Source organism: Nyctereutes procyonoides, unplaced genomic scaffold (genome assembly GCF_905146905.1).
Source record: "Nyctereutes procyonoides isolate TBG_1078 unplaced genomic scaffold, NYPRO_anot_genome, whole genome shotgun sequence".
Lineage (NCBI taxonomy): Eukaryota > Metazoa > Chordata > Mammalia > Carnivora > Canidae > Nyctereutes > Nyctereutes procyonoides.
Window position 1 is genome coordinate 861,287 of NW_026575111.1, and position 12,441 is coordinate 873,727.

Consider the following 12,441-nt stretch of genomic DNA (forward strand, 5'->3'; position numbering starts at 1 on the left):
ACCTCCTCGGCCACCCTGGGGCTTCCTTCCCCACGTCACGGCTCCCCTGCACCTCTGTTTCCTACTGGGGCGTTGCGAAGCTGCGGTGTGTGTTCTTGGGTGGATCCTTCTGCGCACACGTGGTCTTTCTCTGCTGGACGCTGGCGCATCGCCATCCTACCCAGTCCTCTGGGGCTGTAGGTCTGCAGCTGGGCCCTGTTGCACGGCCTGTCTGTTGACCAGGACCAGGTGCTGAGTAGGCGCTGGAGCCAACGCTTCTCACCCACGCCTCAGATGGTCTGAGAGTAGCATCTCCGCCCCTTCTCTAGCCCAGGGTCTGCCACCGATCGTATTTCCTCGCACGATCTGAGGCGCCTCTTGCCCGCCTGCCCCAGCCCAGTGCCCTGTCGACTCCCTCCCGAGAGCGGGCGTCTCTGCGCCAGGCCACCCCCCTCCACTGCTGCCGTGAGCGGCGTCCTTCCCCTGGTTTCCAGGTGCTGCTCCTGTGCACTCGTGTGTCGGGAATTGTGTTTGGGCTCCTGGTACTGTGCTCTTGCTCACTGGGTTTTCCACGTGAGTGTGTGTTCTACAGAGAGGGCTGCCTTGTGCTTGTCACTGACGTTCGGGCCCCTGATGTCTCCTGCCACCAAGGCCAGGGCCCGGCCCTTCAGCGCCCTGCTGAGTTGCAGTGGTGGCGGCGGGCACATGGCCTGGCTGCCTGCGGGGCCTGGGTGCCGCCCAGGACACAGTGCAGGCTTTGGGCTGAGACGTCCTGGGAAGGACGTGCCCACCCACTGTCCTCCCTGGGTGTTGTGTCGGCTGTCGTTGAGCGTCTCTAACGTCTGGAGGGCTCGTGGAGAGAACATGGGGTTTTCTGGGCGTGGTGAGTGCAACCTGGCATCGGGCTGCCCTGTCCGGGCCCCACAGCAGACTTGGGCAGTCACGCGTCTCAGGATGCGTTTGATTTTGTGCCTCCCACAGATGTGTCCTTTTTCCACCTTTCTCCCCATGCCTGGGTTTTCCGGTTTTTGTAGCTAGTTAGAGATTTCCCGTGAGTGCCGTGTGCGTCGGTCGTAGATCGTGCTGCCTCCCGTGTGCTGAGTCAGCGACTCCTGCTTCTCCCTCTGCGCGCCTTCAGCCTCGCCGTATCCTGACCTCTGGGGTCACGGCTTGACGGATGTACTCTGGGGCTCCACGCGGCACGTGTGCCGGGCACCCCGAGCCTCGTCGGAGCCTCTGGGGCACTGAGTCTTGGCTGGCGTTTCTCTTTGGTTTTTTTGTTTGTTTGTTTGTTTTTAAGTATTATTTATTTATTTATTCATAGAGACACAGAGAGAGAGAGAGGCAGAGACACAGGCAGAGGGAGAACCAGGCTCCCTGCAGAGAGCCTGACGTGGGACTCGATCCTGGGTCTCCAGGATCACGCCCTGGGCTGCAGGCGGCGCTAAACCACTGCGCAACCGGGGCTGCCTTGGCGTTTCTCTTTGATGGTAAAGTTTACGTGAGGGGTTTACAGCCCCAGGGGGATGCCTTTGGTTTTCGGGTCTTGGTATAAATGTCCATGTTCATCAGTGTGCCCGGGGGTGTCACGGGCACTGTCCTCCGTGCCGTCTCCTGTGCGATTGTGCTTGGAGATGCCCACGGGACTGTGTGTCCCCCGGGGCGTCACCAGCTCTTCTGGTCCTCGTGCGCTCGCCTGCTAACCCCTTGAGGACGGAGGTGGCCAGTGTCAGCCTGTCCCCACTGTGACCCCCACAGCCCCCGTTTGCTGGTGGTGGGCGTGGGTGGTGTCACGCTCCGGGTGACATGGGAGGCCCTCCGCAGGTGTGCGTGTGCAGCTCTGCTCCCCGCCCCGGCCCTTCCCCCGGGCCTTCCTCTTCTGTATGGCACACACTTGGGTGCTGCCTTGTGAGCCGCCCCGCGGCTTTTCTCCTCTAGCGCTTGGGGCTCGTTCACATGTGGCCGAGTGACTTGTCGCGTGGTGTTCTCTGGACCCTGGGGAGGTCTGGCTTTGTGCCGTGGTTTTCTTCGTGCCATTTCTTAAGCAACACCTACCTGCATGCCCTGCCCCGGCCGTGAGGGAGCTCCCCACCTCCTGCCCCCTCTCAGCTTCTCACATGTGTTCCCCCAACAAGACCGTCGGGACACGTCCCTCTTCCTTGCTCCCCACAGTCTGGTTATCCAGACCATTTCTGTGTCATTGGGATGGCAGACGTGTCATCCCCTCTGTCTGGCCCGGGCCCAAAAGTAGGTGGGGTCGTCCAGCCCCCTTGGTCACAGGAGGCTGCCTGGCGAGGCCTCAGCTCCCGTGTTCCCTTGGCTCAGTGTGCCGTGCCGCCACGTGGTGTGCCGGGGAGGTGCAGGCAGCAGGGCTGGCCTCCTGCCGCCAGCCTCGCTGCGGGGACCTGAGGTGACACACAGTTCTGACGGCGAGGGCAGGCGGTTATTGGGAAGTGAGGGCGCCTGGAGGTGAATGAGGGGGCCTGGTGCTCGCGTGGGGTATGGTGGGTGTGGGGGGGTCCCGGGCGGGGGCAGGGGCGGGGGGAACAGCGCAGTCTGAGTCTGGTTGAAGGGGAGAGTTGACACGGGAGTGGGAGCCACCTGGGAGCAGTGAGGCCAGCGGGGAGGCCTCCAGGGCCCTGCCGGCGGGACGTGGCTGTGGATGCCCAGGGTGCGTGGCAGCTGAGGCCCGGGCCTGGCTCTCAGGCGGGGGTGCCCACACGTCCGGCGGAGGTGCAGCAGATGCATCAGGAAGGGCCGTCACTCCCACGATTTCTCTGCTCTCAGGGAATCGAATGGTTTCCCGTCCCCAGAGAAACATTTATCGTGACGTGTTTTCCTCACGTGAGTCTCGGTTCTTACCCAACTTTTAAGTATCGTGCGTTGGAAAAGTAGAGTAGGGTGTTCTGAGGTGTGCTTTTTTTTTTTCTTTTTTAAGATTTTTATTTAATTTATTCATGAGACACACAGAGAGTGGCAGAGACACAGGCAGAGGGAGAAGCAGGCTCCATGCAGGGAGCCCCACGTGGGGCTCGATCCCCAGGCAGGGATCACGCCGTGGGCTGAAGGCCGCCCTCAACCACTGAGCCGCCCAGGCGGCCCTGAGTGGGGGGCCGTCCAAACGTTAAAAATCAAAACGTTAAAATTCAAACGTTAAGAAATAAAAAAAAATAAAAACCGAACACTCATAGGTGACATTTTAGCAAATCCCGTGGAGGAGTAATCCACGTACGACGAACTATGAACCTGAAACGCAGCCCGGGGGTCCCTGGGTGGCTCGGGCGCTGAACGTGGGCTTCCGCTCAGGCTGTGCTCCCAGGGCCCTGGGATGGAGCCCTGTGTCGGCCCCTGCTCCGCGGGGAGTCTGCTGCTCCCTGCCCTGCCCCCGCGCTGTGCTGTGCGTGCGCTCTCTCTCTGCCTTTCTCAAATACGTGAATAAAACCTTTAAAAATGAAAAAATAAACTGCAGTCTTTGGTAAGTGTTGACAAACGCGCACACCACAAAACCGTTGCGGTGGCTGGGATTGCGAACGTGCGCACCCCGGCACCCCCGGGTCTCTGTCACCCCGCCCGGCTGCCAGCTGCCACCAGGGTCTCACATCTGTGGTGTGTCCTGGTTCCCCTTCGGCTCCTCTGCTCCGTGTGACTACGCGGGCCCGCGTGCACAGCTCCCCGTCTCTGGTGCCCTGAAGTCACCAGGTGTCGGGTCCAGCCGGGGCTGAAGGAACATTTGTGCGCAAGCGTCTGTGTGGACGTTTACCTGCTTCTGTCCTGGACAAGCACCGAGCTGCTCGGGTTGGCAGCCCGGCATGTGCCCCGGCCTTGGAGGAGCCACCCAGTGTCCCCTGACGTGGCTGTGGCCGCAGCCGCGCGTGTCCCCCCACTGGAGCAGGGGCTGCTCCCTGGCCCGCCGCTCCCGGCCCGGGGGGAGGGTGGCGCCCAGGGTGGCACAAGTCCCCGTGTAGGCCTTTCGCCCGCGTTCGGTCGAGGCGTGTGTTTTCCTGTTACAGAGCTTTGAGGGTTCTCTGCGGCTGCAGACACAGACGCTCACAGGAGGGCAGAGCCCGAGGGGCAGCAGTCCTGCTCGGGGGTGTTTCGTGGGTTGCTGCCGGCATCCCATCTGGGAAACTCGGCCTGATTCAAAGCCACAAACATTTTCTCCCTTTTTTTCTTAAAGCTTTTATGCTCTTAGCTCTTATTTTTATTTAGATTCAGTTTTTTTGCAGCATGAGGTGTAGGCCAAGGGCTCCTCGTGTGCACGTGGACATCGGGCAGCTGTGACAAGGTGCGACTCGGCTCCTAAGTTGGTGTCATAAATGCCTTTTGCAGCTGGACGGCCGTGTTTCTCTGCACAAAGGTGGGGCTCCCTGGCTTTCTGCCTGGTTCACAGGGTGTGTCAAATTGTATCTGTAGGCTCTGTCGAGGACACCACGTCCAGCTTATTTGGTGAGGAGGACCCCGAGGACGAGGAGCTGGAGGCTGTGGCCAGCCACCTGAACAAGGACTTTTACCAGGAGCTCCTTGGTGACAGCATTTCCAGCAGCTCTGAGGTGGCAGGAGGCGCCGAGGGTGGCAGCAGGCCCCCTGCCCTGGAGTCCCTGCTGGGGCCCCTGCCCACTGCAGCCAGCCTGGGCATCTCAGACTCCATTCGAGAGTGTATCTCCTCCCAGAGCCAGGACCCCAGTGAGTGCCTGGGAGCCCCGGGGAGGGGTGGGGCTGGGGAGGGGGTGCTCCTCTGGGTGGGTGGGGTGAGGCTGTGGCCGGCAGACCCCAGGTCCGGGTCACCCCTCCGCCTCCGTGGGAGGTGGAGGTGGAGGGCTGTGTGAGCCATCGTTGACCCCAGCGTGTGCTGACACCCCGAATACCAGCAGGGCTTGTCACCGCCTCCAGAACCCTCCTGCACGGGCCCAGGTCCCGGCCAGAGCCCGTGCTTGATTGGGTTGTGGCTGCCGCTCCCTCCTGTCTGTGTGTGAAGCCTGGGGCCAGCGTCTTCTCAGGGGACGGGGACTGGTTTCCCTCCAGCGTCTGCGTGAGCTGGAGGGCCAGTGCTGAGTGAGGGCGCAGTCCCCATGCTTGGCCCGACGTCCCCTGGCCCCCGCGCTGCCGGTGCTGAGCCGCCTGGGCAGGAGTGGCGCTGGCAGCTCTGGGAGGAAGGCCAGTTTGGCTCTGCTACCGTGTACTCCCAAGAGCAGGCTCTGGCCCTCTGCTAGGACAGGCTCCCCCAGGCCCCCCGGGCTGCAGACCTCTCCTGCCTGGTCTCCGGGCGCCTGGGACTTGGCCTCTGTCTGCTGGGAGCCTCTAGAGGGGTGCGGCTCAGACATTTATCACGTGCCTCTGGGCAGGCATGGTGGTGGCAGCTGTGCGCCTGCCCTGATGGCAGTGGCGTCTAGGGTGACTGACGGGGGGCGTCTAGTACAGACCGAGCTGTACTTAGGAGGCAGGAAGAGACCATTCTTGCGGGAGCTGAGGGAGGAGGCAGTGAGGCAGAGCAGGGAGGGGCATGAGCCGTGTGCCCGAGCGCCAGGGAGCCTGCAGAGCCGCAGTGTGCGGGAGAGCGTCCCAGCTGGCCCACGGGCTGTGGGTGGAGTTGGGCGGGCTCCGCAGAGGACCGCCTGGTGGTCAGGGGCCGCCAACAGCCGGGGCTGCCCCGGTTCCCGGGCTGAGCAGATCTCGCTGTTGACCCGGCTGGGGCAGGAGGAGGGTGGGTGGGGGTTTGATGATGTCCCAAGCGCATCGCCGAGGGCTCCCTGAGGGCCCTGTCCTGGGCCGGTGGGTGGAGAGCCAGATGACCCGCTCTCCCGCTCTGTAGGTGCTCCTGTCGTCGGGAGCCCAGAGGCCTGGTGGGGCTGCCTTGCCCGTGGCTCTGGTTTAGCCTCCTCCTTGCATGGAGCCCTGGGGTGTGAGCCACACACTGTGCGCACAGAGCGGGGACAAGGGGGCTTCCACGAGCCCTCGGCCCAAGCCCCCAAGACGGCCTAGAGGGTGTGTACACTTGTGCACCAGAGCTTGACCCCAAATGACACTGGTGCTGTGCTTCCCTTTAGCGGACCCGTGTGGGGACGGCGAGCTGGACCTCAGTGGCATCGATGACTTGGAGATTGACAGGGTGAGCATCCACACGCACTGAGCGCCCTGTCGGGAGCCCAAGGCTGCTGCGGACGTTCGTGCCCATGGGGCTGTGCTGGCTGTGCCGGCCCTGCCGGCCCTGCCCACACTGGTCCCCACAGGCTCGCAGTTGCTCAGCCAGCAGCCCTGGCCTCCCCAGGCAGGCAGGGCATCCCCCGTAGTGCCCCACATGGCCCCCGGGTCCCACGTCCCCGCATCTGGTCCGGCCTGGCCCCGGTGCCCGCATGCTGGTGTGGGGACACAGGCCCCTGCTGCTGGCCGTGTGCAGGCTGGAGGATGACAGGTGTCCTGCTTGGCTCCTGGTGGTGGGCCCGGGGTCCCGTGGGTCCGAGGCCACCCTTGACTGGCTTGTGCGGGTGGGGGCGCCCTGCTGGCTGAGACCTGAGTGTGCTGCTCTGCCCAGTACATCCTGAACGAGGCGGAAGCCCGCGTGAAGGCCGAGCTGTGGATGCGGGAGAATGCGGAGTACCTGCGGGAGCAGAGGGGTAAGTGCCTGCCCCCCGCCGGGGAGCCCAGGCCCCGGGGCCCACGCTCATCCTGCCATGTGTGGACTTTACAGAGAAAGAAGCAAGAATAGCGAAGGAGAAGGAGCTCGGCATCTACAAGGAGCACAAGGTAGGGCTCGCTCGCGTGTTGCGGGCCGGCCTGGGCCTCCAGTGGCGCGAGGGCTCCCAGGGTGGCAGCCTGGGACAGAGGAGGCCGGCCCCCCTCGGACAGATGCCGCCTCTGGGTCCCGGGAAAGCCTGCTTGTCTCGTGGTCAGTCCTGCTGGGGTCAGTCGTGGCTCCGCGGCTGCGCCGAGCAAGAGCGGCAAGAGTCGGGCACACCCCAGCCAGGTCTCTGCTCCACTCGAACCTTTCTGGCAGGGAGTCAAGGAGACCAGAGGCGGGCGTGGAGCTTGGGGTCGGGCCTTGGGACCCTTAACCACGTGGCAGGAAGGCTGGCGGGCAGGGGAGGGGGAGGTGGTGCGGGGCCCTGCACACCTCAGCTCCTTGGGTGGGGTCCCCAGCAGACTCTTATTGTCCAGCCCCCCCTCCCTGGTAGCCAGCTGTCTGTTCCCCAAATCCCACACAGCTCCTAGCGGATTTGCAGGCTTTGAGATCCCGCAGGGGTCGGTAACTCTCCTGTTTCCTTTGAGCCCAAGAAGTCTTGCAAGCGACGGGAGCCGATCCAGGCCAGCACGGCCGGGGAGGCCATTGAGAAGATGTTAGAGCAGAAGAAAATCTCCAGCAAGATCAACTACAGCGTGCTCAGGGATCTCAACAGCAAGGGCGGGGGCAGCGTGCCGGGGGAGGACACGAGGGCCGAGGAGCGCGCCAGCGCCCGGAAGCTGTCTCGGAGGAAGACACCTGCCAGCAGGAGCGGGGCTGACCCCGTGACCAGCGTGGGGAAGAGGTACTGCGCCAGGCGGGCCGGGTGTTGGGCCCGGGCAGGGGCGGGACGCCTGGGGGTGCTCTCACCACCCGAACGCTGGGAACGAACGTCTGGGGGCTGAGGAGGGGGCTCCTACCCCGGAAGGGGTCCTGAGGCCGCGGAGCGTGTTCCGCCTCAAGGCGCTCCCGAGGCAGCCTGTTCTCCTGGGAGGGGCCGTCCGTGCAGCCCTCCCCTGGCTGCGCACTGCTGCCTCTGCCGGGAAGGAAGAGCAGGGAGAGAGCCAAGAGCAGACTGCGCCCCTGGGGGCGGGGGAGGGTGGTGACAGATCAGGGCAGAAGCCACGGCCCGCGCTGTGGTCCCGAGGGTCCTGGCCATGCCGAGCTGGCCCTGGAGGTCGTGCACCTGGTGCAAAGGTGCCCCGGCCGGCCTGGGAGCTCGCGGGCTGCCCAGAGGGTATAGGTCTGTAGCAGTTTAATGCTGGTTCATCTGAGAAGCAGAAATATTCTAGTTTGCTTTATTTCCTCGTAACTCAGAGTAAATGTTTTCCAAGATTTTTGTGATGCTTCTTTTTTAAGATTTATTTAAGTCACATCTACACCTGATGTGGGGCTCGAACTCACGGCCCCTGAGTCATGCTCTCCCACCTGAGGCAGTCGGGTGCCCCTCGGAACACTTTTTATGACTTGATCCTTCTGTTCCCTCGATCCGCAAGTGCCCGGCACAGCCTGTCACTATCCAGCGTCCTGTGTTCCCTTCTGATTGTGGTCGGGGGCAGCGCACCCCCAGCCTATGCACACCCCCAGCGCATCTCCCGCCTATCGGTGGACCCTCAGACCATGAGAGACTCTCGGGGGACCCTGAGTCCTTGGGGGCTTTGCGTCCAACCCCCCAGGGTCTCCTTCCTCTCAGGCTGCCCTTTGGAGAGGGGGCGCACCACCCCCTTGCTGGGGCCCAGTCACCCTGTTCACGGTGCAGAGGGGCTGCCCAGAGCTGCGGCCCTGCCCTTGGCTGCCTGTGGACGGACAAGCCCGTCTCAGGGGTCTGCTGTGCTCCACCACTGCTAGTATGTCTACCCTCCAGGCGCTGGTAGGGTGAGCAGGCCGGGGGCCAGGGGGAGGGGCATGCTTTCCACACTCTCATTGGCCCCCGGGGGGGGGCTGCTGACAGCTGCCGGGGCTGCTTGCAAGGGACCAGGGGGTGGCCGGCGTCAGGCCCAGACCCCCACCTCCGTGCTGGCTGCCACACACGCCACTGACCACCATGAGGCCTCTCCAGCCGGTGGACGGACGGGCCAGCTTCCCACCTTCTGGCTCCAGTGGCTCTGGTCTCTGTTGGGCCTCAGGTGGTTGCTGCTGTGGCGTGAGCCTCCCACGGGAGCGCCTGTCCACCTGCTGCAAGCTGTTACAGCATCCATTCCCAGGGTCCCCGGGGCTTCTTGGCATGTCAGTCATGTGAGATCCTCCGGGATGCCTCCCCCACCAGAGGCCCTGGGGCAGGGTCCCTGAGCCTGGATGGCTTCTGTGGCCAGGGCGTAGGAGGGGGGGGTCTCAGGGGGGGTCCCACTGTCCCCCTGGACAGGCCAGCATCATCCGAGGAACGTTGGTAGGTGGCCCTTGCTCCTCTGTTCCTTGCGAGTGACGGTGTGGAAGGTGATCTGGCTTCTGTGTCTGGAGGAGGGACAGTAGAGCCGCCGTGTCACACTCGTCTTCCAGCCATAGGGATGATCAGGGCCAGGGATGGCCCAACGGGAGGCGTCTCCCACCGCAGCCATTGTCCGCGGTCCCCACTCGTTCTTCCTGAAGCAAACCACCCAGAACCCTGACCAGGAACAGCTGGGCAGACCGCCTGGAGAGCCCGCAAAGCAGTGCAATTTTAGGTTACCTTTAGAGAGAGAGGGAAAGGGAACGGGGGTGTGCACACAGGTGTGAGCAGGGGTAAGGAGAGGGGTGGGGAAGACTCAGGGCTCCATCCCACGGCACCCAGCCAACTGCCCCCAGGTACCCCCAGGCGCCCCTCCCTGATTTTAGGTTTTTATTCGTCAAATGACAAGCACGCATCAGACCTGCCTGGGGCTGTCTCCCGTTGGTCTGCATAGTGTTTAAGGTGAAATTTGGATTTGTTGGCAACATTAAAAAGTTTTCAGAGAAAAATCCTGATTTCTGGCTTCTGGCACCTGCCCCCCATCCACCCCCATTCCCAGCACTGCGTGTGCCCCCATGACTCGGGGCCAGCTGCGGTCACTCATGCAGGTCTGTATCGTGTGGACGCGTGACCGTTTGAAACACAGGTTAGAGCCGTGTGTTCACGGAGGATAAGCTCTGGCCCAGCAGGCACAGGTGGATGCGAATGATAGGGGGGCGGAAGAGCTGTTGGTGACCCAGAAAAGGCAGGAGGAGGACAGAGGACAGAGGGGATGGGGACGAGTCACGAGCATGAGGCCTGCTGGGACGAGGGACATCAGAGGGAGCCCTGGGGAGGGGGTCGGGGAGGTGGTCAGGGCCACGGGTGCTGCGTCTGGGGGCAGGAGTCGGGGGGGCTGAGCCCTCGCAGTGCATCCTGTACACGGAAGAGTGGCCAGTGCCACCGCCTGAGGCCGCGCCTCTCGGCAGGGCGCCCCGTCCCCCGACCGCTGGCCACGGCCTGGACTGAGGCCGCTATGCTGTGCTTGCTTCCAGGTTGAGGCTGATGGTGTCTGCGCAGCCAGCCAAGAAAGCGGCAGTGGGAGAGGTACGTTGTGTGGCCACCGCTGAGTCACCACGTCTGCGAGCAGCTGAGCAGTCCGGCTGTGGCGGGAGGGAGCGCGGGCCATGGCGTCTGCCGGGTGCCGTGCCGTGCCGTGCCCGGGCGGCCTGCCCACAGGGCGAGGCCGCGGCAGACCGCAGGCTTTCTGGGCGCTCCCGGGAGTGCTCGGGCTCAAGGGAGGGGCTGCTTGAGGGGTCAGGGGCTCCGCAGGTGGGAGCGTCCAGGGGACGGCAGGGCCAGTCGGGCTGCGGCGGTGGGTCCTGTGCCCCAGGGCCGGCGCCTCCCAGAGCCTCTGCTCCTTGGTTGCAGACGGTGCTCCCGAGCCCGCCCGCCCTGGGAGCCGAGGCTGTCAGGCCCGCAGCAGTGGTGGAGAGCGGCCCGGTGTCGTACCACCCCGAGGAGGACCCCGACGACGAGGACCCCGATGAGGAGGATGGGGAGCCCTGTGTCAGCGCCCTGCAGATGATGGGCAGCAACGGTGAGGGGGTGACGGGCACTGGGTGGGGCGGAGTGGGGTGCTTCAGAGGAGAAGGCACAGGCCCTCGGCCGCACCCAGGCCTCTCGGCTTCGGGACAGAGACCCTGGGAGGTCGGCTGTGTCCGTTTTGAGGCCCTCGAGTGCCGGAAGCTGCTGGCCAGGCCCTGCGTGTGCTGAAGGCGCCACGACGGCGGGGGGGCCAGGTGTGCAGCGCCCCAGGGCGTCCACAGTTACCCTCTGTGCCTCTGCAGATTACGGCTGTGACGGTGAGGAGGACGATGGGTACTGAGCCGCGGCCCCGCAGCCGGTGACGTCTGGCCGTGGGCCCTGCTGTGTCTGGTGGGGATCAGATGGGGCCTCAGGTGGCCCGCCTGCCCCGCAGCCCTCGCCGCAGCCACTCCACGCCTCCGTGGCACTTGCTGCCAGGACCACGTCTGGAGCACCGTAAGGCGCTGGACCAGTGTCTGTGCGTCCGGCCGGACGTGGGGCTTACAGCCCAGGGACGCTCACAGGAGGCTCGGTCCAGTCCCCTGGACGGACCCTGAGGCACGAGGAGGCCCGCTCTTGGAAGTGAGTGTGGGCCGGGGGGCTGTGGTACCCCGCTGTCCGCCCTTACGGGGCCAGGCGCCTGGGCGCCCACCCCTCCGCAGGGCTGAGGAACGCTGCACCCACTCCCCCCCACCCCGCTGCTGCGTCTTCAGCCAGACCCCGGACTCTCCTGCGCCTGGCCCCAGCGTAGCCAGCCAGCGAACTGAGTCAGCAGCACTGCTCAGCAGACGTGGGACAGTGGGCTCCACTGCGCCCAGGTGCACAGCCGCCCTGGGTGGTGCCCTGCGCCGCCGTGTGGCCGGCCTGGATGTCGGGCTGGCCCTGCTGCACGGAGCCGGAGCCAGGCGGAGCGGGAGGTGCTTCTTGTTCGAGCCGGAGCCTGGCCCAGTGTCCACAGGGGCACAGCAGGCAGAGGGTCCTCAAGCCCAGCTACTCTTCTGGTTGGTTCCTGCCACCCTCAGCTGCCCCTCGGGGCCAGGCCTCATCTCTGAAGGCTCAGGGACCACTTTCCAGGTCTCAGCGTGGGCATCATTGCTCTGGACACGGCCAGGGAGGCAGGGCAGATGCTCGTGGCCCTCGAGACGCCATCCGTGGTCACCCCACCCCCTACAGTGGCAGAGCCAGGCCATACTGCGTTCCCAGGGCCCAGCCCTCCGTCTCCGGGGTGGGCCAGGACCCTCCCAGAGTGCAGCAGAGTCTGCAGGTAGGGGATTTTCAGGTCCTTGGCTGCACCTGCCTGGACCCTGGGGCCCCTAGAAGGCTGGACAGGAGAGTGGGTTTAGTGAAATAGAAAGATCCATCACTTGAGCAGAAACCCGGTGAGGCTGTGGCGTGTGCTTCCCCGTCTGGTTCCGAGGCCTGCTCTGGAGGAGTGAGGCCATGCGGCTGCCCGGCCAGCAGGGGCGGGGCAGGCACACAGCAGGCAGGCTGGCCCACACGCCTGGCCTGTCGTCAGACGTGCGAGGTCTGTCCCTGGCGTGGGCTCTCCTGGCCGGGGCCTCTCTGGGGTGTTCTCCGTGCCAGTCAGGGAGCGGAGCGTGGGCCGCCCAGCCAGGGACGATGGGCCCGCGGGACCTCCGGGTGGAGGTGTGGCAGTGGCTCCAGACGTGGTGGAGTCGCCTTCTGGGACGCGGGGCTGTGTGTGTGCACGGCAGGACACCTCCACTGGGAGCTTGGGTAAGAGGAGGTTTCTGGG

General features: G+C 64.6%; 1 protein-coding gene across 3 annotated transcripts in view; it reads left to right on the plus strand.

Annotated features, from left to right (window-relative positions):
- Positions 1-12,060, plus strand: part of LOC129514852 (transcription factor IIIB 90 kDa subunit) — a 52,693-nt gene extending 40,633 nt beyond the window's left edge. For all 3 annotated transcript variants that reach the window (XM_055333551.1, XM_055333553.1, XM_055333552.1), the window contains 8 exons: positions 4,393-4,662; positions 6,024-6,085; positions 6,509-6,590; positions 6,665-6,720; positions 7,243-7,499; positions 10,154-10,205; positions 10,530-10,698; positions 10,949-12,060. In XM_055333551.1, the coding sequence (XP_055189526.1) occupies positions 4,393-4,662; positions 6,024-6,085; positions 6,509-6,590; positions 6,665-6,720; positions 7,243-7,499; positions 10,154-10,205; positions 10,530-10,698; positions 10,949-10,986 (986 nt within the window). In that variant the 3' untranslated portion in view covers positions 10,987-12,060. The remainder of the gene's footprint in view (positions 1-4,392; positions 4,663-6,023; positions 6,086-6,508; positions 6,591-6,664; positions 6,721-7,242; positions 7,500-10,153; positions 10,206-10,529; positions 10,699-10,948) is intronic.
- The last annotated feature ends 381 nt before the right edge of the window (positions 12,061-12,441 follow it).